This window comes from Takifugu rubripes, chromosome 7 (assembly GCF_901000725.2).
Source record: "Takifugu rubripes chromosome 7, fTakRub1.2, whole genome shotgun sequence".
Taxonomy (NCBI): domain Eukaryota; kingdom Metazoa; phylum Chordata; class Actinopteri; order Tetraodontiformes; family Tetraodontidae; genus Takifugu; species Takifugu rubripes.
The window spans coordinates 6,831,975-6,855,640 of NC_042291.1; the positions used below are offsets into that span (position 1 = coordinate 6,831,975).

The 23,666-nt window shown below is 45.2% G+C and overlaps 1 protein-coding gene across 13 annotated transcripts; it reads right to left on the minus strand.

Moving 5' to 3' along the window:
• Positions 1–22,434, minus strand: ubr5 (ubiquitin protein ligase E3 component n-recognin 5). Of its 13 annotated transcripts, none has more exons than XM_029839507.1 (59): positions 22,001–22,434; positions 19,792–19,836; positions 19,620–19,701; positions 19,258–19,334; positions 18,128–18,247; positions 17,574–17,847; positions 17,308–17,467; positions 17,039–17,191; positions 16,144–16,355; positions 15,893–16,009; positions 15,697–15,807; positions 15,292–15,446; positions 14,929–15,046; positions 14,611–14,795; positions 14,409–14,518; positions 14,103–14,215; positions 13,868–14,014; positions 13,652–13,763; positions 13,409–13,563; positions 13,125–13,322; positions 12,797–13,007; positions 12,513–12,639; positions 12,207–12,358; positions 11,824–11,919; positions 11,532–11,655; positions 11,340–11,437; positions 11,049–11,206; positions 10,883–10,974; positions 10,643–10,789; positions 10,409–10,527; positions 10,112–10,238; positions 9,679–9,808; positions 9,246–9,406; positions 8,908–9,147; positions 8,635–8,758; positions 8,353–8,464; positions 8,087–8,218; positions 7,446–7,478; positions 6,573–6,830; positions 6,187–6,455; positions 5,865–6,076; positions 5,495–5,728; positions 5,279–5,352; positions 5,010–5,182; positions 4,793–4,906; positions 4,166–4,383; positions 3,838–3,958; positions 3,385–3,757; positions 3,125–3,212; positions 2,892–3,036; positions 2,591–2,721; positions 2,424–2,484; positions 2,071–2,252; positions 1,844–1,928; positions 1,602–1,757; positions 1,370–1,483; positions 1,132–1,276; positions 944–1,029; positions 1–738 (listed from the first exon to the last, which is right to left on the minus strand). In XM_029839507.1, the coding sequence occupies exons 1-59, from the start codon at positions 22,060–22,062 to the stop codon at positions 526–528; spliced, it is 8,541 nt and encodes a 2,846-aa protein (XP_029695367.1). In that variant the 5' UTR covers positions 22,063–22,434; the 3' UTR covers positions 1–525. The 13 variants fall into 13 exon arrangements, with proteins under 13 accessions (XP_029695367.1, XP_011603572.1, XP_011603574.1 ...); XM_011605270.2 differs by having other exon boundaries at positions 2,071–2,249; positions 4,757–4,906; XM_011605272.2 differs by having other exon boundaries at positions 4,757–4,906; positions 16,144–16,337; positions 17,039–17,188; positions 22,001–22,433.
• Positions 22,435–23,666: the final 1,232 nt, after the last annotated feature.

Genomic DNA, 23,666 nt, shown 5'->3' on the forward strand with positions numbered 1-23,666 from the left:
TGAATTTGCATCCAAGTTTATTTTGAAATTCCCTACTCCCACTGTACAAGAAAAAAGAGGACTTTCCACAAAGGCAGCAGTGAACTGTCAGTGATAGTACTTTTCTAGGGAAGGGGGGAAAAAACTTATAATCACAGTGTGTCTTCTTTTAAATACTTCTACTGCTGTCATCTTTGGCTGGGTTTCGGCAGACAGCCTTCTGTCAAACCACATTCCTGGGAAGCAAAGATTTTAGCCAATCTTGAAGGGCTGTGGGCTTTACTTTATACAGTGCCAATGCAGGAATGTTCTGTACTGTATACCTTCTTCATGGAACACAAAGGAAAAAAAACAATAAAAACTGAAATAAAAATAACAAGCCGTTTGTGTTCACAACACAAACATATATTACCACCTGGGGAGAAAGCGACAGTACGTCGAATTTAATAAAACTGTATAGACAAAAAATAAATCTACAAAAATGTTGCTAGGTAAATATTACACAACAGTAAACATGTTTTTCTTTATTCTTTTTTTAATGAACCTCTAGACAAAACCAAAATTCTTGGTCTTAATGGCTAGCAGGAGTTTTTGTTTGAGTATCTGCTTTGACGAATAGAGTGGCACGTAAAGACGTGAAATGCAAGTATTGGCTGTGGGAAGGTGCTGGTCGTCCGGAGGCCGGATGGTAATGGAGGGCATCGGTTGGAAGCCCTCCTCACTGGCTGGCAAAGAAGGGCTTGAGGTCCAGAAGTACACCTGATGCCAAGAGAAATCATAGCTTAACATTTCTCATATCATACCAGACTAAATCAGTCCTGGAAGGTAATGATAATTTTCTTTCTATGCCAAGTTTTTTTTAGGAAAAAAAACCCTATACATAATTTAAGTTTGAATAAGATGAACTTCAATAAATCAGTTTTTCTACAAATGTGTACTGAAATGTACCAGAAAACAAACTTACCAGATCTTGCCTTTCAGTCATGCTCATCTTCTCCACAATAGACCAAAACCAGCGTTTAAACTGCAGTAGCTTGTCTGCATTTTCCCCTGTAAGTGAAGCATACATGTTTGCTCGTGAAATATGTCAACAACAAATCTGTCATTCCACCGTTAAAGCAGAAACAAGCAAATCCAGACCGAGCAGCTCACCAGACTCGTCGTTGAAGGAGGTGAAGCTGATGAGCATCTGGACGTTGACTTCCCCGCAGCCGTTGACCAGCAGCCTGAAGTCCTCCGCGGTCAAGTCCTCCAGGGCGTTCTTAGGGAGTACATCCAGTAAACCTTTCCTCATCGCCTATAAAAAAAAGAAATCATAACAGGGAATACACATTTCAGTGTTTACGCAACCACATAAAGGAGTCAACAGGTATTCAATTAGTTTACTTACATGAAGAGGCTGCTCAGCAACAACAAGCATTCGGTGCTCAGCGTACTTCCTTACATACTCATACACGTTAAGAGGTGTTACTGGCATGTTGACCCCACCAGAGAGAAGCTCCACCTGGTCCAGGAAGAAGGAAGGTGCACGTATGACTTTGTGGAGTCGAAGCATTACGGATTGATCATATCAAGATCACATGTTGTTTGTTGGCATCGTCAGTGTCAGTGTGGTCTTTTACCTGTCCTGCCCCTTCCTCTTTACAGAGGTCAATGGCAAAGGCCAAATCCATCGCAGCAAATACTGCATCTGCTTCACCAGCCTGAGAGTGGCGGATAAGCTGCCGCAAGCTCTCGTACATAACTGGGTCGAAGAAGGCAAAGTCGTGCCAGTTTACCTGCAGCAACAAAAATAGGATGTAAATTTCCTCCCGGAAGGCACCAATGATTACATACGAGAATCTCTGAGTGAAGATACCCCCACCTTCCTTCCAAGCAGCACTTTGATGACATGTCTGTTTAACGTGATTGGACAGAGTTCGTTCTGAAGTAGACATAACCCCAATATTCTGCAGAGGAACAAAACAATTAATGTTCTCGCTCCAAAGTCACAATTTTCCAGGGTTTTGGCAAACTATATATTCCTCCTAGACCAAAGCAATTTGATATAATTATCCCCATATGTAACCAAACAAAGAGATAATTCATTACCTGCCAATGTTACGGAAGCAGTTAAGCCTGGCTTCTGTGTTCTTGCCAGGGCGAGGGGAGTAGAAGCCCCGCTTGCCTGGCTGGTAAAAGAGAGGAGCGTTGTCTTCTCCATCATCTGGGTCATCTAATTCCATATCGACTACGCTTCGAGTTGAGCCATGACGCTTGCGGTTCTCTTGCTGCTACAATCCAATGAAAGGAGGCAGAATAACCTAAGCATCAAACACTCAATCCTTCAAAACACTGGCAACAGTGTTCAGTTTAAAAATGAGACAAAGTGGCCTGCAGGTACAACCAGCTCGGAACAAACTTGTTTATCGTGAGTCCCTAGTGTTGAAACAAATGTTAGTTACTTGTGCTTTTTCCGGAGCTTCCAGAAGACCAAGGTCCAATATGCTGTCGGCACCATTTTCTCTGGAAGGGACAGAGAATTTTGACATGTAAAAATAAACGTCACCACTGTGAGCACTGCTAACTGGCACAGTTTGAAAATGTATGTGGTTAATTATGGTGATGATACCTTCCATGAGCGATGAGCAGTTCCATGGCTTCCTCCACTCTGGCTCTAAGAGAATCCTCACTCGCCAGAAGCAAAAGCAACTGGGCTGGGGACAGCTCCAGCAACATGCCTGTGATTTTGCTGGCAAAGGCCTGTGAACAACAATACACACACAGCTTGTAACAGAAGTCTTCATCAGCTTGCTTCATTTCATCATTAGTTTTCTGGATTGGTGGATAAAAAGCAGATCAAACCAAGTATGTTTCCATTTATTTCAACATTGAATAAACTCAAGTCCGGTCTGATGGGTGCGGATAATTACCGGTTGCATTGCGTGGACACGTGGGTAGAGCCTTTCACCCAACGCCTGTCGATGAGCAGGCAGCGGGTCAGGCTCGTCACTGGGGTTTCCCTCTGATGACGGCCTGAACGGCCTCGTGTCGATTGACAACTGTCTCCTTGAGTCTCTGCAAATAACACGAAATGATTCAGTCTACAGCAGGAATCTCCCAACACTAAAAGTTAGTCTAGTCTTGCATGACGGGCGATGTCTACCTGTCACGGTCTCTCCGAGATCCTGCTCGAAGCCCTCCACTTCTTCTCTCCCTTTCACGATCTCTGTTCCTCAAACGCTGCATTAGATCTAAAGATGACATTGGAGAATTTTTAATTTTAAAGTCTAACTACAACATATCACAAATACACCAAAAAAAAAAAAAAAAAAAAAAATCACAACAGCATAAGAAAAGTACCACCATCATTACAATCAAATCAAGTTCATTGATGTACAGTATAGTTTCTATGTATTGTCATACTTGAATTGTAATCGTGATGACACGTACTGCTGGCCTGCATTCCCTTGCTGACACTCTGGACACAGTCCAGGTTGGGCAGTTTGTCATTGGAGAGGAGGGCCAGAGCGATGGCTGTGTAGAAGCTGCGGGCGACGCCGCTGCCCTCGCCTGGCTCATCTTTGAAGGTCACCTTCACCCGATGCACGGCCATGGGCGTGGTTGTGCAGCGTCTGCCGAAGTGTGCGTTCAACTGGCGCATGGTCTGCTGTATTAGCTGGTCTCGATCCCGATCCACCTCCAGGGCCAGGTCACGGGATTGCAGGTTCCTCAACTTCTCCATTTCCCGTCGGAACTTGGATTCCTTTACCTCAAACCCACCCAACTCTGTAAGGATCTAAGAAACACAACAGGAGGCCAAATTATTTTAGTTATTTGTCCCTATGAAGACATTGTAATTTCCAGGTCTCATTGTACCGATCCGGGCTCAGCTCCAACATCCTCCATGAAGACGCGCCCAAAGAGCTCTAGTGAGAGACGCCAGCGGCCCAGCAGCATGTCGTGTGAGATCATCATCCCCATGAAACTACAGTGGGGTCTAGACAAGAAAAACAAAAATAACTTGAAATCTGTGAGCAGATAGATCACTGCTATATAAATACATCTTCGGTAATATCATTGACAGTTCCGTCTGCATCAAATCAAAACCACAACCCCCAAATTCCTGCATGTTTACTATCATTTAAAACCCAATTGAACTGATGCCAGTTCTGGCTACTCGACAACACACAGTATTGATGTGCACCTGAATGAGGGCAGAGGAGGCCCATCGCTCTCAGTGAGGCCGATCTCGGCGAGGAGGCTGCTCTTAAGCTGGGCAGCCAGGTCTTGGGGTGAAGGCCCTGGTTTTGAAGTATCCATTTCATGGTCGGCAATGGACTGGGTTCCAGTATTGCGCTGGCCAGATTCCATGCTCATCACATTCTTCAAGTTTGCCGAGTAAGACATCTTAGTGGGCAGGATCTATTGTGGAGGGGTCCGGAGAAGTTTTTTAGTCAGGTGAACAGCTTTTACAAGATGACAGTGATGATGAAAACATGGAAATATGAAAATGATACAAAGAAGACAGCCCATGTTCTAAAATCCACTCTCGGCTTTTATTCTATTAAATAAATAAATAAATAAATAAATGCTAGCCATTACGTCCTTCAGTGTTTTATTTGTACTTCCCCCAATGACCATAGGAAATAATGAGGAGGAAATCTAAGTTGTAAAAGAATCCTTTTAGCTCACTACCGGTACTTAAAAGCCAAGTAACTTCAGCATTTTAACTGTTATATTTGGATATTAGAACACAGCTGGCAGTGCATTTGTTCAGTGAAGAGGGGTGGTATACCTGAGAGGGGGAGGGTAGAGAGGAGCCCATGTTTACCTCCAGGCAGTTCCTGTCCACGCTTGCCTCAGCTAGGCCTTTGTTTGCCATGAAGGAGGATGAGTACAAGCCCTGGGAGGGACGGCCAAACAGATCCTCCTTTCTGGCATTGGGCTGTTGAGAGGAAGCAATTAGGAAACTAATTTAAGGCCCGATCAGATCTTAACCATCACCTGACAAAAACAATAACACAAATTCAATCATGCGCAACTCTGACCTGCAGGAGGTGCGGCTGGTCTGCCAGTGGAATGGCCTCAGGCAAAGGAACATCAAAGGGGTTGGGCGGGATGCAGCCAAGGAAGGTCATGGAGTCAGACCGACGGAAGAAAGGGTGATTCTGACCCGTTTCAGCGGGAACAGGGTCCTCATCCTTATCCTGCAAAGTTGAACCTGAATGAGAAAAAAAAAAAACACATATCAGGATATTTTGAAGGATACCCAAGTAGTTACTTATTAGTTACTTATTTATTGTATTTATCATTTTACTCTGGTTAGTGTCCTCATCGTTCTCATGTTCAGAATCCTCATTGTCCAAACCAAGTTCGAGAATCTCTCGATTTCTACAAGAGAGAAACAAGAATTGTTAAAAAAAAGTAAGTTCAAGCAGCAAAAGCTGTTGTTAAAATGAATTTTCACATGAACCAACAACATGATTACACAGTTCTACAATCAAATATAAAAAAAATTCTATTCCTTCTTCACCTTTTTCTGTCCATCTGTGGGGTATCTAAAGTGGTCTGCTGGTTCATGGCCTTAATCCAATAAATAAGAGCCTGGAAAACATAGGCCACGTGTTTCAATGAGCATACGTCGAGAACGGGAAGCACATCAGAGTGCTCATCGTTATGGGAGCGCATCAGTGACAAGGCGTAGTTCAGGAAGTCACCCCGTGCTGACATCATGCCCTGGCGAGCTGTCAGTAGGGTAGCTGCTCTCCTGAAACCAACATAAAACAACAAAAAATGTTTAAATACATTGGGGCGGGGGAATTCAAATTATGCTAGTCTGAGAATTTTACTAGAAAAAGATAGACTAAAAAAATGGGTTGATTAATTCACGTTTTTACTTTTACCTTCGACCTTCCAGGGTGCGGAGGCTGGCCTCCTCTCGTGCATTGATGCGCTCCCTGCGGGCAGAGTGCTGTGAAGCATGGAGCGGGTGACTGGGGTGGCCAGGGTCTCCAGCAGATGACAACGCTGAGCCATAACGTAACTGAGCCTCAGTAGAATCCATAATGGACACCATCCAGTTCCAGGTGGGAATCAGCTTTTCTTCAACATAATTCTGTTTGACAAGATAAAAACATGAGAACCCTTACAACTGTATCGACTGCAACCTTTTAAAACATATGCAGAGTTTTATTTCCACTTCATAAAGTGAATCGTGTTTATTACCTGCAGGTTGACTGCATCGTGATAGGTGAGTTTTACAGCTGCGGGGTATTGGGAGTAGACCAGATGGTTATACTTGGGAATCAGACTCATGAGGTCTGAGATTTGCCTGATGACAATGCTGTAAGCCCGGGCCAGGCTGCTGGCAGATGTTAAATAGCTGCTAGAATTACTAGCTTCCAGAGCTGCCGCAGCAGCTGCAGCGCTGGAGCTGATGGCACTTGAACGCCGTAGGTTGGTAGGGTCGATATATATCAGACCCGTGGAACTTGCTGTGGATAGAAAAACAGGAATACAAAAATGACTATATAAATCCACAAATTCTGTATATAAAAAAAAAAGGAGATATTAAAAAAAAAAAAAAAAAAAATACGCAAAATTCCACGGACCAGATGGTGTTGAGGAGTTGGATGGAGCACTTCCAGAGGCTCTCTGGCTGGGGGTGTTCCTCACAGCCCACTGCATGGAACGGGGAGCTTGGGCAGCACTGTTGGCGTGGGAAGAACTGGTTGTCCTTTCCAAAGGCTCATCCAAAAGGAACGTTTCCTGGTCCACATCATCACTCTGACTGCTGCTGCTGTCTGAGTCACTCGAGTCATTGGACTGAGAGTCATCCTCTGAAAAGAAGGCAGGGACACTACTCGCACCTTAAGGGAGAAGGACAATAAAGGACAAGAAAATAAAACACAAAACAAAAAAGGAGCCATATTTAGTGGCTTGTGTTGCCATTTCACCTCAATGTTTGTGCCTTTCACATAAGATAAATTCAAGCAGGAGTGCAGGTTAGTGATTCACACCACTACAGGGCCAAATAACACTCAGAATGTTGGAAATGTTTACACCTGCACTCACTTCAATATATGTGAGTGGAAATACAATTTAATTTACTAATCTGCATCATCTATTCTATGTATTAGGGAGAAAAGACCAACAACAAATAAACAGCACTGCATATTTAACATGAAAATGAAATACCATTAGTAAGAAACCGATATTATAGATGACAAGGAGGAGGGGGGTGCACACACCACAATGTCTGGAAAAGGTACAAGTTGATTAGTCTGTTATTTAAGTGAAGGAACAGCGATACTGTGTGTGTGACGAGGAATAGTATTAGTTAAAGAACAAGAGACAACAGAGTGAAATGTGAGAGAAGGTCAAACTGAAGAAACTCTCAGCAGGAAAATAAATCTGTATGCATTTTGCAAATTCAGTCTTGCCCTAACATCTGTATAAGCATTATAGTAAAGAGGATCTCATACCAAAAATAGGAAATGCCAAGGACACCCTACTGCCTGCAAATGAAATACATTGGGTATTCAGCCAGGAAGCATTTTGTCTGCTGTTATCATTTGCTCTCCAAACACAAATCCCCACAAACCAAAATGCTGACTGTAAAGACTAATGGTTTTGCGAGGACTGAATTAGTCTGCAATTCAAAGGGGAATTAAACCACAGAGAGAAATGCTTTTCTATTTAGTTAAAAGCCGGAGCCAGGGCTGGGCAATGTAAAGACACATACCATGTGATATGGCACGAGTATTATTCTTAGCCAATTTCTGATAGTGTTGCAGGGAAACGTTCTGGGAATGGACCTAATATCCAAGATGATATAATAATATGTGTTTGTATTTATTAGAGCTCCTCCCTCAATGTTGATCACAAATGTATGAAATATGATGTGTGTTTTGTCTCGCTATGATCTGAATCCAAAGCCACACCCCCCAGCCCAAGTCACAGCCTTTGCACGATTTGGACAAAGTTTGAGGAGGTAAATAAGGCAGGTGATCACATTTCCACAAAAACTTAAAAAGCAAGAAGGCAAGGACAATTAGTTAAAGATAAAACAACCAAAAGAAAAATAACTCGGTTAAAAAAAAAGAAAAAAACGCAGTTGACCAACCTGCTTCAGAACCCGCAGTTGCTGCCGTGACAACACTCCTGCGGCCGCTGGCATTGTCCTGATTGCTGTGGTTGCTTTCACTGTCACTCTCCGTTTCAGCGGCAGCCAGCAGATCGAGCTCCATGTCGCTTCCTGAGAGAACAAACAAGTACATTATTCATTGTATTACCCGCATTTAGTTCAGATTTCCAATCACCAAAAGCATTACAGCTCGCTGGTTTAGTTCATGCATTTTATAAATTAAAAAAACGTCTAGTGTCTCGTACCGTCCTCGTCATGTTCATCATGCTGCCCTTCAGTTTCTGGATTTTCCTCTCCCTGTTCTTCTTGGTCATCATGATGGTCTTCCTCCCCTGCGACTCCCTCAACCACCTCAACCTAGAGGACATATTCAACATCCTTATACATGTACTCCTCTATGTACCTGTACATGTGCAATAACAATAAAGTTGAATCTAATCTAATGTACAGTAACACTAATTTCGTAGTTTTAAAAGCGAGAATTTTAAAATGGGGACAACCCAATAAGTACAGATGTATTTCTGCACCTCTTCCACATCTGCTGACACGATGTCATCCTGCTCCTCGTCTCTCCCTCTGACAGGCTGAGACTGGCTGCTGTGCCGAGGCTGGGGGTTCCTGATGATGTAAGACGCAGCTGTCTGACTAGAGCTGTAAAGGTTAATGAAAACAATTATGTTATTCACCCGAGCCTTTTTCAGCTTGTAAAAAAGACAATTCAATTGTTTTTTTGCCCTAAACCAATGAGGTGATAAAACACGAGCGGGTTTTAGCCATGAAAATGCTGCAATTTAGCAAACCTGCTGGACTGGTCAGGCGAGGGTCTGGGGGGCAGCGGCTCAACAGAGAAGAGCTCTTCGCTGCCCTGAACCGCATCAATACTGGTGCTGGCCAAAGTGAACGGAGCAGTAGGTCTCGCTATGCCCATTCGCACTGGAACAATCAGTGACTCCGCTACGTTACACAGCTCCTCCACGGCATAGGGCAGCAGAGCCTGGAAAACTCTGCGACATTTCCCGATGGGCTGAGGGATAAAGTTGCTGTAGGAAGGAAATTGATAAGGGAAGAGGTCATGACAAGGTCAAACAATTCCCTCTAGATTCTGTTACGCTGAAATGGTGAAGATATGTGTTCTCACTTCTTTTTCTTGGATGAGGCCATCTCCACACTTAGGATCACAAACACCCTGGCGACAGAGCGCAGGAACCTCCTGGTGACATTCACTGCCTCCTCTCTTCGTCCAGGAGTGTACTTGTTCTGTAGTTCCCTCACTAGCGTACTCAGTAAAGTATCTATGAACTAATACATAACAACAGAATTTTAGTGTGTCCGAACATACACTTTTATATTTACTGCATGTTTTCAAATATAAAAAATATTCTTGACACTGAGAATTCTCCAGAGATTATTAAAAAATGAATTGTAAAAAAATGCATGTTAATGAGTTTATGAGCAAAATATGAAAATATTATTTTAAGACGTAATCATTACCACTTAATTAATTGAAAATACATATAAAGTCAAATAAAAAGACTTTGGGTGCAGCCATAATGCTGATTAACTGGACTCACAGTGATGTCAGGAGCACACTTGACAATGAGGCAATGGGTGAAACAGTCAAGGCGAATGGTGCCACTTTGCTGATTCAAGTAGACTTGTTCTTCAGAAAGGAGATGGGCGATTCTGCTGCTGGCACTAAGACTAGAACACACAGAAAGCCAGGACTCAGAACAGAACAGCCCTGTATATCATACGGTATGAAGTAATAATCCCAGTGGTAAAGTAATGAGATGCTTACAAAGCAATGAAAGTAATAACTATCAGATTTGGGTGATGTGTGATTGGTAAAAAGCCCTAAATCTTTGGATAATCCATGACTGTACACCAGAGACATATTACTGTCATTATTAATGGAGTAATTCTGTACTGCTCCAAAACCATCTTTACTTTTTATTTCTACATGAAATTTAATTGGTGGATTTGCAGTTCTGCTGTCATACTTACGGGTCTTTATTCTCCTCTGAGCCAAACATGATCATGGACTTAAGAGCATTCCAGTCCTGTAGAACTCTTTCCAATGCCAGCTGCGCAAATCGAGGCGGTTCCAGATCATGATCTGGCATATCAGAGTCTAAGAGACAGGGAATCAGATTAATGTTTTAATATAGCCGGTCCCCCGACAACACTGAGGCTGTAGTGTCACAGGCTTGATTGCGGTAAAATAAAAGATAAAACCATTGCCTTTAGTAAAGCTTTTAAACTGAAAATATGCAGAACATGCAGGTAGGAACCAGATCATACCTTCAGCATTCGTGGCTTTGCGGTTCCTGTCCTCTCTGATGCGTGGTGGTCTGTACTGACAGTGTTCAACACTCTGCCTGGCAACAGTCTGTACCAGGAACAGTAAAATATGCTCTCCCCTAGAGAGGGAAATGAAAATTCACTACATACATTCCTCAAAGTTCCTCATTTTGTACCATAAAATTAAGAAAACCCATCAGAAATATCAGTACACAAAAGAATCAGCTGTCTTACCGACTGTTTGGCGTAGTGACCAGGTTCGTGGTGGTGAGTAACCTGTACAGCAGATCCAGGCGGGCCGCCTTCTGTCCAGCAATAAGAGTTTTGCACTTGCATTTTTCCCAGCAATCACAATATGCTGTGGGGGACGTTCTTTTCAGCCTAGCAAACACAGCAGATGCAGATGAATATTCATATTCATGCTGAGGAGTAGAAATGGCCATTCTTTAGGATTCCAAGAAAACCACAACTTACTTGCAGTCGTGTCCTTTGTGACACACTCTTGCACACTCGGTGCAGCAGCAGAGAGACTCGAGCAGTCCACACGTTCGACACTCAAAGATGTCCTAGATCAAAAGTCAGGATGATGTCAAGGTTTCTCTCCTTTGAATTTTATAAGGTTTTATCTTTAAACACTGACCTGGTTAATGTGCTCAGCTCCAGTCCAAGTGAAGCTGCAGGTATCGTTGCAGCAGAGAACGTACAGAGGGGAATCATCTGGATTGGTCCCAGAAGGGCAAATCATTTCCATGAACACCGAGTCAGCATCTTCCTTTTCTGTGATGCCTGGGTCACCCACTGCATTTGAGAAATGTGAGGGAGGGAAACATTAAAGAAGAAGTTGGCATATAAATGATTTGCAATCATGCAAACACATTTTCAATTCACATGACATGGCCTGACTACAAATGAAAAGATAAGGATGAAATACCCTTGGCCATTTTCTGAGCCGCCTCCAGTACTGTGATGGCTGCTGGGTACGCCCTCCCACTAACGGCAAGCATGAAAGGGGTCATTCCACGTGCATCCCTGTCAAACAGCGGACATGAGAATGTCAGGTGCATCCCAAAAAAGCATTATCTATGGCAAAGGAAAGTGATATATTTTACAATAGAAAACATACTTAGCAGAAAGGAGCTCCCTTAAATGCGGCCTCAGAACAACGCTGTCACACATCAGCTTTAGGATGAGGTGGGCATTGGCTTTCCTGTCTTTAGATTCAACCACAGGAGACTCATTTGAGGGTCCTGTGTATATGTGGAGAAAATAGAGATCTCATATGTTGGACCAAAGTTTAAAACACACTAGATAACTGTTATACAGCTAAAAGTTGAAATAGACTCTTTATGTGAATGAAAGTAAGGCTAAAGTACATATGAGTACCGGTATATAGGGTATAATATAGTAACGTTTACCTGGTATTGTTGAGGTGCTGGGGCCCTGGCTGGTTCCAGTGGAAGCAGTGGTGAGTGACCCTACAGCAGGGGCTAAAATGAAATCGATGTCGCCATCTGTCGATAAAAAAAATAAAACAACTTAACGTCTTGAATAAATTCACATTTAACAAGATAAACTGTTCACTCACATAAACACACCTTTATCAAAAGGATTACTCTTATCTCAGTAGCTTACAGTGACATAAAAGAATCCTCATGCTACCTTTTATGCTATTTAAGATTAGATTAGACAAAGTGTCAGTGAGTAATAAACTGGAGCCGTTAATCACGCAGTTTAAAGTTCTGAAAATTTCTGAAATCTGAAATTTTTAACTAAAGCGTCATTATCTCGATACACTCACCAGGGTCCATGGGTGGAGGATCAGGAACCCAACTTGGCGGGGCAATTGGTGGCGATACGGGATCCTGGTGGTCACTAGACGATGGGCCAGACTCATGACGGCCAACACCTGCTGCTCTCAGAGACCTCCGCATCATCTCCCTGAGGCGGAGGCTAGACATACAGAAACAAAACGCAATGACAATTTAGCAAGAAAATCTGTGCCTCCAAATTCCAGGAGAAAGCCAATATCGAGAGGCTCAATACTCCCTTATATACTCCAAGACAATTTTCTGCCTCAACTCAACAAAGAGAATATTATTATTACCCTCTGCTACTGGAGGAGCCAGTCCTATTCCCAGAACTGTTGCTTGAAACCACAGAAATAGCATTGGCTATGGCCTCCACAGCCGACAGGCGCTCTGCAAATGTGTTTCTCTCAGACCTCTCAGCTTCTGAAATGAAATATGAACACTTAGCATGTAGAAGAGTCACACACAAGATCCGGACATTAGAGGAGAAATGGTAAACCAAATCTCAAATCCATTAATATTACAGTATTCTAACAGCAACTTGATGTTTTTAAATCATACTGCTAGAATAGCAGCTCACCTTCCTCCTCTTTGGTCTCTTTGTTACTAACAGGGAAGCAGACAGAGACAGCAGCATGGAGGATGTTGCGATTTCCATCACAGCGATGATCTAGAAGAGCTCCAAGGGCCTGGCTGCCCTGATCCAACATGAAAGCCTGCTCGAGGTTGACCAGGTACTGTCGACATGCTTCGTAATCACAACGCAACACGTGCTGCATGAGTGTCTGTTTCTGAAAGACAGAGAATCCGAGTGAATAAACATGGCCAACAGATGGAAATACTATAGCGACAACCATGTTCGAAAAGCATCAGCTGAGAGCAAACACATGCTTGGAAGACATTTTTACCTCCACAGCCATAATAATAATAGCAGCCTTCTTCTTAATTGTGGAGTTGGACGGGAGATTGGCCAAAGAGTGAACACCCATCCCCAGGCTGTTTATGGGTGGCAGGTCCAACCAGTCAGGATCCCGAATCCCACCCACACAGTCTTTGACCATGGGATAGATTGTGCCATTTCCATCTCTGAGGATAATTGGAGATTCCTTGAGGGGGGGGGAAACAATTTGAACATTAGGATTTGTTGGTAGTAAGGGTATCAACAAATCAGTAGGTTTTAGAAAGTACTCACCTGCCCAGCTGTAAAAATAGCAACGTTACGCTCACTCTGCCCCAAGAAGGCTAGGTTGCTAGTAGGAAAATTATTCTCCTGTTCAGCTTTGCCTGTGGCCAGGTCAAAGATACAGTACCGTACCCAGTTACCAGTTTTCAACACTGCATGAACTCCTGGAATGACGAGAGACATGTCGGGGTTACAAACACTGGTTCGATAAACACTTAAACACACAAATACGTCGATCAATTAGAAACTAACCTTTGGAGTCAACGTTCACAGCCAAAATCTCAGCTTTCTCTGGGATACACAGTTTTTTGGGTGTGCGCTGGAAACAATCTGGAACTTTTGGAGTTCCACCAGTTTTTACTACCTACAAAATTAATAATATTAAGAAAAAACGTTGAATGACAACAGTGACATCAGAAGAGACTCTCTGACTGTCAGAAACACTTTAAACCTTCTAAGATGTTTTACCTGCAGCTCATCTATTCTAAGGAGTCTACAATCCTGTAGCAGCGATGACGGGTCTGAATCAGCTGGAGCAGCACTGCTCTGGTTGCTCACGCTGCTCGATGTGCCTGGAAACTTTACAGCAACATAGGCACCATCCACTTTGAGGACCTGGGACAAAATATCAGGTACCGGCGTGATTACCGTTACATCATCATCAGCTACTCGACAGAGCCGGTGGCTATTGTACTGCCCTTACCTTTCCTACAGGGACATTTTTAACATCCTCAACAAACACCACCTCCCTGAGAGGCCACTGCTCCTCGTTCACCTTTTCTTCTTCTTTAGGAGCAGGAGTAGAACGCCTTCGTTCTGCGAGGACAGAATACTGACATTTAGTCTGGCGATCGTACAATATTCTATTAAAAGGACACGTGTGTTATTTGCACTAGGACAGGATAAAATTAGTAATAAGATCAGAGAAAAAGAAAGGAGAAGCAAAATGAAAGTGCAGTTTAAACAACGATAAGTTAAGTGGGAGAAGCAGTAAGCAGAGCCGACGTACTGTAGGGCAGTGAGGCACTACTAGCAATGGACGAGGTATCACTGCAGGTGGATGCTGGGGAAGGAGGAGGACCCATCTCGGTCTTTACCAGCTCTGGCTTGCTTTCTGTCCTGTTTGGTCAAAAAAGAATGCATAAAGAATGGTGTTTATGCTACTCTGTTTTATTATTAACAGTATGCTGCCAGACAGAAACTGAACCAACTTGATTTCCTGGGTCTTGGCGGTCTTCTCCATAGTCTTGAGGCTTTCTGGTGAGCGAAGCTGGAACCTGCAACTGTCATTCATGTTCCAGACAGACTCCAAAAGCACACCGACTTTAGGAATGCCAGCACTGACAGAGAAGGCCACTGCACCAGCATGATAAAGGGGATTATTCCTCAAACACACCTGAGAAGGGAAGCAGGAAAAACAGTGCACAGGGAAAAAAGGAATTGTTGAAATTACTTAGAATTACATTTGAGGAAAAAATGAAAAACTATTAAAACGAGGGCGGCACACATGTCAATATTTTGTCTCTCACCTGTGTTCCCACGGTGATGTTGGGGATCGAGGACATGCCAGCACTAGACTTTGGCTTTTTGTTCTTTGCTCTGGCCTTTTCAAGCATCTTCTTCCGTTGACTAAAAGGCACAACACCCCTGCAGACAGGACGAGCAGTGAGGTGTAAAAGTCTGACTCCTTTCTGTCGTCAACACATCTTAATTTATGTTGGGAGAATACACCAGTTTTAACTGGGAACTAAACCAAGCTCAGCAGCAGAAAGAAGAAAAGGCATGATTTGTTCCTTATATTTTTGAATTACAATTTAAATGTAGTTTGTTCCTTAACAGACTCACTGCCCTTAGGTAAATTCTAAACCTCATGTCAAAATACTTGAACTCACCACCAGTAGAGGCCATTCTCCAGCTGTGCACATGTGTAGAGTGCACAGCAGTTCAGGGACACCATACGTTCCCCTTGTAGCTCGGGGAAAGCCTGAGCACTGTGTTCCAACTTGGAGGCCATGGAGCTCAGTGTTTCATCCACCCACGTTGCCACCTGAACAAACACAGGTCAAAATAAGTTCATTACATAAATACGAGCTATGTGAAAACGACCAGTTTGTTGCTACAAAGTGGTTCTTAAGGCTGAAAAGGAACTTTAGCTCATTTTAAAAGAGCGAAGAAATGACCCAGACTTAAAGGTTCAACACAGTTCATCTTCAAATGAGCACCCAAATGATTCTTTGGTCAAATCCAACAGATCATCTGTGCATGTCAAAAAAAAAAAATCAGCAATCACGATGTACCTTGTTGGTCTCTGTAGCTACAGTCGCTCTGATACTGTTGGCAGACAATAAGGTGATCTTCTCATTGGCCAAGCCCAGGAATGACACACGTGGGTGATGAATGGAAGGATTCTGATTAAGCAAAATACAGAATAATAAACATTACCGTGCCAACGTAACAGAATGACCTCAGTTTTTAAGTGCCTCTCGGTCAGACCTGTGCATTTCTAAATGGTTCCGGCTCAGTCCACTTCCACTGATACAGTTCCCCTTTGGAGCTGACAGCCACCAGTTCTGAAAACATGGCTCCAATGCTTACAAACTTCACACCGTCCTGGGAAAGAAATGAAAGATTTCACTACATTTTCTGTGGGGGTCAAAGGGGATCATGGAAGCAGCCATTTGACTGGCAAATCAACTCCAAAGAGCATTTATACGGTTGAACCTACAGCCATTAGCTCTGCTTACCTTGTCTGGCCACCACTGGAGCTCCTCTCCCAAAGAGACTGGGCTTTGGACAGGAATGCTCTTCTTGTCCAAGTTGGCCTCACCTTCACGGCTGGTGGAGCCTCGTTCCGTGTCGAACGAGGCTCCATCCAGCCATCGCCGCTCACGCAACCTCAACACAGACTCGCGCTCACGCAACAGCTCTGAGTCGCGCTCTAAAGGAAGAAGGAGAACTGGTATGCAATAAGGTCACACCAGTGGGACAGAAGTAAGCCACTCTCTGGGAAAGACCCGTCAACATTGTTTTAAGAATAGAGAGAAAATTAGATTCGTTTAAAATCACTACTGTAGTGCAAAATTGCAGCGCTGGAAATTGAGAGAGAGCCTCAATCAAACTGGTGACTCATTTGTGAGATAGGAAAGGAGGTGGACAGACAGAAAGAATGCATGCAAATGGGCTAAAAGTGAACTAGGTGGGTTTTAGAATATATTTAAGGGTCCCTGGACAGGTGAGCCTAGCGGGCCTTTCTCAGAGAGCTGACAGTATGCACTACAGCCATGCAACACCAGATAGTTATAGCCTGTAATTAAAACACCCATTAAACAATTCAGTCACAAGACTGCAGAGACACTTTCCCTGGACGGCCCAAAGAGCCCAATTTTACCCGTGTCAAAGCGATATTAAGCAGGTACACATTTGGTAAGGAGGTAGCCTGATTGTAATTTGATTTGCCTGTTAACTGATCTCAAGCAACACCAAAATAAACCACCATTATTTCCAATCAATCCTTTTTGCCCTCATCATTAATATGCCTTTGGGTTCCCTTTCCACACAAAGCCATCACCAGTGCTGTCACCAAAGCCTGTCCAACACCCTACTATCGCTCCACTAGTCAGAGGAGACTTGTTGAATTACCTCTGGAGGGTCCCAGGCGAGACAGCGAGGAGCGTCTAAAAGACGGGTATCCAAAGTAACTGATGTCCTCAGAGAACATGGCGTCGGCATCAATGATCACACTAGGATGAGCCGAGTGAATGTCTGCGTCCAGCAGCGACATCAGGTCTTCTGCTTGGGGGGAAAAGACAGTAAGAAAGGACAGGAAGATTCAAAAGAACCATCTAACCAGGCGCGATTGAGCGCTAATCCGGGGTGATTCTGGAGCCGTCGCTGTTTTTTGGACAAACCTCCAGGGAGGTAGGACTCGCTGGCCGTGTCGTCTCCGTCGTCTCCATCTTCATCGTCCCGACTCAGCAAGTTGTTGACAGCAAGGTTGACGTCCAGGTTGGTCCGCTGGAGTTCCCTGATGATGACACTCCTGGACTTACCCTGTAGGACAACCTGAGCCTGGAGGTGCAAACGCAAATCAAAGAATGATCCCTTGTTCCTCCAGACAACCAGACACGTGCGCGGAGCAACAGAACCAAGAAGGAGAGCCCAAACATGGCTGCACCTGAGTGATGAGCTCCTCTGGGATGACAGAAGCCGGAATAACCGGCTGTGGCTGGCTACCAAGAAGGCCTGAGCCGCGGTCCCTGCCCGTGCGGATCACCCTGGTCTGCCGACGAGAATCCCGAGCCGCCGTGGACGACCTCCCGGACGTCCCTCCGCCGCCACCGCCGCTCCCGCTTCCTCCGCTGCTGCCCCCTCCTGCGCCGCCTCCCCCGGCTCCGCCGCCACTTCCGCCTCCTCCGTTACCTCCATTCACGCCCGAGCTCCAACGACTCCTGTTGCAGACAGTTCAAGGCCACGGTCAGAAAACAAAGCGAGCACGCCAGAGGGGGGGCGGGCGGGCTCGTGACGCGGGGGTCGAGCTGGCTGTGACATTCTAATCTGTTCACTTCTACAGAACTTCACCATCAGTATTAGAAAGACATTTAATCACTCGTGTCAGGTGGGCACAAACATCCAGCATCCTAAAGGTGTGGGACCGTGTGGGGAACCCGCTCCTGAAGCACTGCGGCTTTCGCGGGACCGTTCGTCTCTGCCAACCCTGCCAGGACTTACCCAAGGGTGTTGCCTGCCAGTCTGCCAAGTGTGTCAGAGCCAGACAGGAACCAGGGCGGATCACTAGTCCTGCCTGGCCTGGAGCTCCTTCCTGTCCCTGAACCACTGCTCAACTTTGAACTGGAAACAAAAAATGGGAGATACAGTTACAAACCTACAGTAGTCCTCAACTGGACCAAAGATTTTGTTTTTTTCCTTTTTCCTACATTAAATGGGTTAATAGACCCTGAAATAGGCCGCAGATATTTCTTAAATTATACCCCGTGTTCCAGTATATTAATAATATACTGTCAGTTGGGAGGGGGGTTTTGGAGACTAGCATGGCAACACCCTTGGGAAACAGAATTGGCTGCAACTCGTTCCTCCTGCTAGTTCGTGGGGTTTTTCTTATTCTTATTAATCACAACGTTATAACAAATAACTACATTTAAATCAATTTCTCTCTGTTCAGTAAACAGTGGGTGTAAACGGCGTTTTGCTGTGGATGTGACAGCCTTCCGACGTTTCATGACAGAGAACAAATGACAACAACAGAATTAACATTTAACAGCAGCAGGATAGAGAGCAGGAAACCTCGAGAAAATGAATCCGTTTTTGCAGGAAAAACCACAGCCGGGGAGCCAAAGACAACCTTTCATGCTCTTCCCAGCTCCTATTAAGGCTTTTAAAACTCGAAACCACTTCGTTCTCTCGCTCTTCAGGAAACAGTCGGCCTTATTCACATGCACATGGCGGCTGAAGGCAGAAACAACCCTGGACTCATTGTTGCTTTGGTACCAGGATATTGACGACAAGCAGGAGACATTCATGAAAAACGAGCTCGTGCCCACAACAACGGGGCTTCGTGGGCTCGCTTCAGCGTGGAGACACTTTAAATCTCTTTATATTCAGCGGAGAATTCCGTAGCCTCGCACGGAGACCTTTAAAGCCCAGCGCCATGCTAATAACGCGGCCTTAAGGCCTGGAGCTGAGGCGGAAACAGCACGTGTGCCAAACTCAGACGGCTACAGCCATCATTAGTTAGTCTGAGCATGCAGCCCGCCGTAGTAAACGTCTCCACGAGTAATCCTGCTCAAAGCCAAAGCTGAAACACTTTGTGGGACAGACTCCATTTGAAAGAAGGCTCTCACCCATCGCTGCCATCCGGTTTGCTGAGCTCCAGGCGATCGGGCTGGACAGCAAAGCTGATCCTACACACCCGTCCATCCTGAAAAAACAAAAAACATGATGGATTTCTGCTTATTACATCCTGGAAAACAGACGCCCGTAGTGGCCAGGATTGAAATGCCGAGTGCGCTTCATCCAACCGGGAGCAGGAACTCCTGTTACTCTCACCTGCAGCTTCCTAATCAGACCGAAAACGCCACAAACCCTCAAATCCCGTCACACTAAAATAGGAAACTGCCAAATTTGGAACGTCCCCAATATACAACAAGCCTTTTTTCTGTGGGTGTAAACAACATGTAATCATTGCAGAGTAGAATTCAATTACCTCCAGCAGAAATCCAGCGTGGTTGGGACCGACCACACATTGTTTTAGGGTGGCCTGCTCCAGCAGACCGAGGTGAGGGTGGCTGGGATGGAAAAAACACACCCAAAGCTAAGTAACGGCGTAAAAGAGGCCACAATATCGGCGACAGAGAGCACGCGCCGAATGAACGTACCTGTTGTAGCTGTATTTGTTGAGTTTTTCTGAGACTTCGCGGAGCCTGACAGGAAGAAAAAGACTAAATTGAGGTACAGGTCATTTGGGGATGCAGACGCGACGCAGGGCGGTGAGGCCTAATCACAGATGACCCACGGAATTCTGGAGTTTTAGGACATCGAAATGAGACGCCGAGATCTGCTTTGGAGTCAGGCAGCGGCTGCAAGAACAATGAAGCCTGGAGGCAGTAAAGATAACAAAGTGGCTTTAATGGCCGACTCTTTAAATCGGACCAACGCGAGCCAATGAAAACGCTGCCTCCGTTCACACTCCGCGTCCTCAACCTGCCCCTTTGTGCACGCCCACGTTAGAAGCGCGACGTGTCTTAAGTGGCGTGAAGACGGACGTGGATTTAGCCGATGCCGCCTCGTGGTGGGTTCCAACTGACACATGTCACGGGGAGCTGCGGCCTCCGGGATGTTTGCTGCTCACCGTGCTTCCACTTTAACCAGGAGATACGCTGCTACTGCCTCCCAGCCTGCTGATTGGTTCCAGCCAACATTCTTCCAGTTCTAAAACCAACCAGACTCGACCCGAAGAGTTGAAGGCATTTCCATCAGCTGGCTCCGTGCGGGCCGGCAAACGCCAGCTGGGACGGCTGGGACTATTTCCTGACATGTTCGAAAAGCCAGTCTGCACAATATATCATTTCCACACCGACACGCCGATGTGTTCCGATCCCCTTCGGCTCTGCCAGAAGCGTTTAGGCTCTTGATCGGGCTCCAGGGATCAGAACCAGAACCCCTGAAGTATCCAACCAGAAAGCACCAAAAACGCTCAACCGCTAACAGCAACGCTTCTCTTTTAAGATTGGATTTTAGAATCAGAGAAGCAATCTGACACTGGACTTTGGCATCTTTGCCTCTTTATTTCCCATCAACCGGGACTTTGTGATTTCCCCTGTGAGAGAACATCATTCATCTGGAGACCACACCGACTAAAGTACAAACACACGTCCAGTCCTTCGTTAATCTGTCCGGTAAACAAGCACCAGCCATTTTTGCTGTACGTAAGCAGTTCTCCCGTCACCCCGAGCGAAACACAGCCAGATTATTGTGAGATCACCTGAAAATGCAAATGAAAAAGGGAACCTAGCTGCAAGTCTTGGTCTCCAGGTCATGCTAAAAACACTTCTCAACCCATTTGTCTTTAAATAGCACAGCTCATTAATCAGTTCAATCTCAATGGATGATTTAAGTGGGTTCATCATAAAAGACACGGCCCATTGCTGAATCTTTGTTCCAACCACGTCAAAGACAAGATGGTTTACATTGAACTCTTATTTAGAATATTTTAAACAGTTTGCAACGGAGAAAGATGTCCACCTGCAATAGCCAGTTTTGTTTTGAGACATGCAGAAGAAATGTTGTATTCTTATGTGCACAAAAACACACCTGGACTCTTATCAGAGTAGGTGACTGGATTAATGAGTATGCAAATATGCTAACCGTGCCCCTGTATATTTTAGATATAAAGCCCGATAAGCAATGTAAAAAACAAACCAAAGTATAATCAGTGATTAGAAGCAATACAGCCAAGCAGTCTATGGCAGAGTGCCTGAGGTTGGTGGCACGAAAACAAAAGAAACATAAAAATTTGGCTTTGTTAGAAGCGTGTTTGAGAATCGGCGTGCTAACGATCCTAGCTGTGCTAGCTAGTTAGCAAACGTTAGCTACTTCATTGATCGTGATAATCGGCGAGGCGAACACAAAAACAAACGCTCGCCAAATGCCTAGGTGGCCGATTATTTGCGCCAAAACGTTTGCCCCTTTAACAACATTGCGTTTCGCGATGCTTAATTCACGGTCTTTTCCCATCCCCCAACCCGCATTGTCTATCTCAACTTTGACTGTGAGCCAATCCTGCCACAGAAGCAAGGAGAGAGCCTGCTAGCGTTAGCTCTTCGCAAACAGTCATTTAACAAGCTAGCGTCTGCGTTAGCATCAGGCGGTGTGTTTAGGTAGTGGTAGGCTAACAGGAGCGTTTGAGATGCCGGGCCTTGTTTCAGCCCTTATGGGGGGGGGGGGTCTTTTAAAGAACATAACCCCGAAAACGCACACATGGCAACGTCAACAACAACGCCGAACACCGCGCCGCATAATTCCCAACGTCCGACACGCGGAAATACGGATTAAAATCACGCGTTTCCACGGGCCGCGGCGAAATACCTGTCATTGAGCTGGTCCTCGGTCCCGGGCAACGGGTGGACCACGAAGTGTATCGATGTCATTGGCTCGGTCCGGAACGGCACACAGGCGCGTGAAAGAGGCGAAAACGATTACTCTTCGGTCGCTGCGCGTCTGCGGACTCATAGGAATCGTTTGATGGCGGAAAAAGCTCGAGTGTAGATCCCAGCCTGCTCACCCACATGCCGCCATCTTAACTCTCCGGCCAGCTTCTTCTCTGTGTTGATCGGCGCACATGGAACCGGGCCGCTGGTTGGACCCGGAGCGCAAACAGGAAGCGTGTAAAGTGGGACACGATTGGCCCGGAGAAGAAAGGCAGGAAGGCAGCGATCGGAGAATTACTCCACTTTCACGCACCCGAGTCTTTGTTCTCGCCCCGTCCAGGCTGGTGGGGCTCCAGAACCGCCGAACCCGGCTGACACCAGCGCAGGAGGGGGGCGGAATATCAGCGATCCTGCAGCGTGTTCCAGCAAAGTGCACGATTACAGCAGCCAAGGGTGTCGTTCTTGTTTAAAAAAAGGAGGCCACGTCTCACCAATATTGTACAAGTTATTGTGCAACACGGCATCATTGAATTGTTTGACTCCCTTTTGTGTGGCGGGGTATTTTGGGGGAGTTTAAGGGCACCTGGGCTTTTTTTTGTCATTTATTAGGTAAATATGCACGGAGAAATGGCCCTTTGCTGATGCCTCACCATAAATCATCAGCGTTTGAACAAAAAAGCAATATTTCAAATGGCAATTTATTCGTTTTATACCAAGAAACGGTAAATACAGCCAAAGTTTGGTGATGAAATAGTGATAAAATAGAAAAAGGCATCAATCTGTAAAGCTACAAGTTTATCGCCAGCAGGTGGCAGCGTTTGACACATTTTCCACCGCCTTTCTGGTCTAATTGGCATTGAAAGTTGGAAGAGAACCAGCTCGATGATGTGCAAATATGTAATCTAGAGCCGAATAATGAATGTCGTCGATAGCTGATAGCAGCCGAAATGCCTCAACTGGCATGATAGCATTGGCAAAGTCCCACACTTGGCCTTTTCTTCTACGCCCCGAGTGCAGGACAGAGTTCAACGGCCTGCAAACACCAGCGTTTTTCAAGGAAACCCTTGAAACCTGCTCAGCTATTTTTAGACAGCGAGCACTCGTTATCATGTGGCCTCTGGTGTTAAACGTGGGTTCAAAGTAGCAAACGGCACCGTCATCAGAGCGAGGTTATTCAGGCTGCGGCGTGCACTCGATGCAAATGTACCTTAAATAAATCAGCGTTAATAGATTAGACTCATCGGCACCGTTGAATGGCTTTAAAAGACGGAGCCAAAAACAGAAACATCACCACGGTTTAAAGGAAACTTCTCTCTTCAGACTGACAAAAGGAGACTTAATAGTTCTTGTCAGGCTGCTCTGAACAATTTCTCTTTTAAGGCCTTGAAGTCCCATCGGAGCTTCTGCATGTGCGGTCCGAATTGTATGTACATAGAGCCCAAAGCCAGAGCAGCGCTGATGCTGAAAAAGCATTTTCCATTGCATAATTCAAGGATCATGGAGGGAAACTGGGTGAGAAACTGGGTTTCCATTGCATCATCCTGGTTAAACTGGGGCAACCTCATTGGCCCAAAGATCATAAAGTTGAAACCGGATCTATGTGA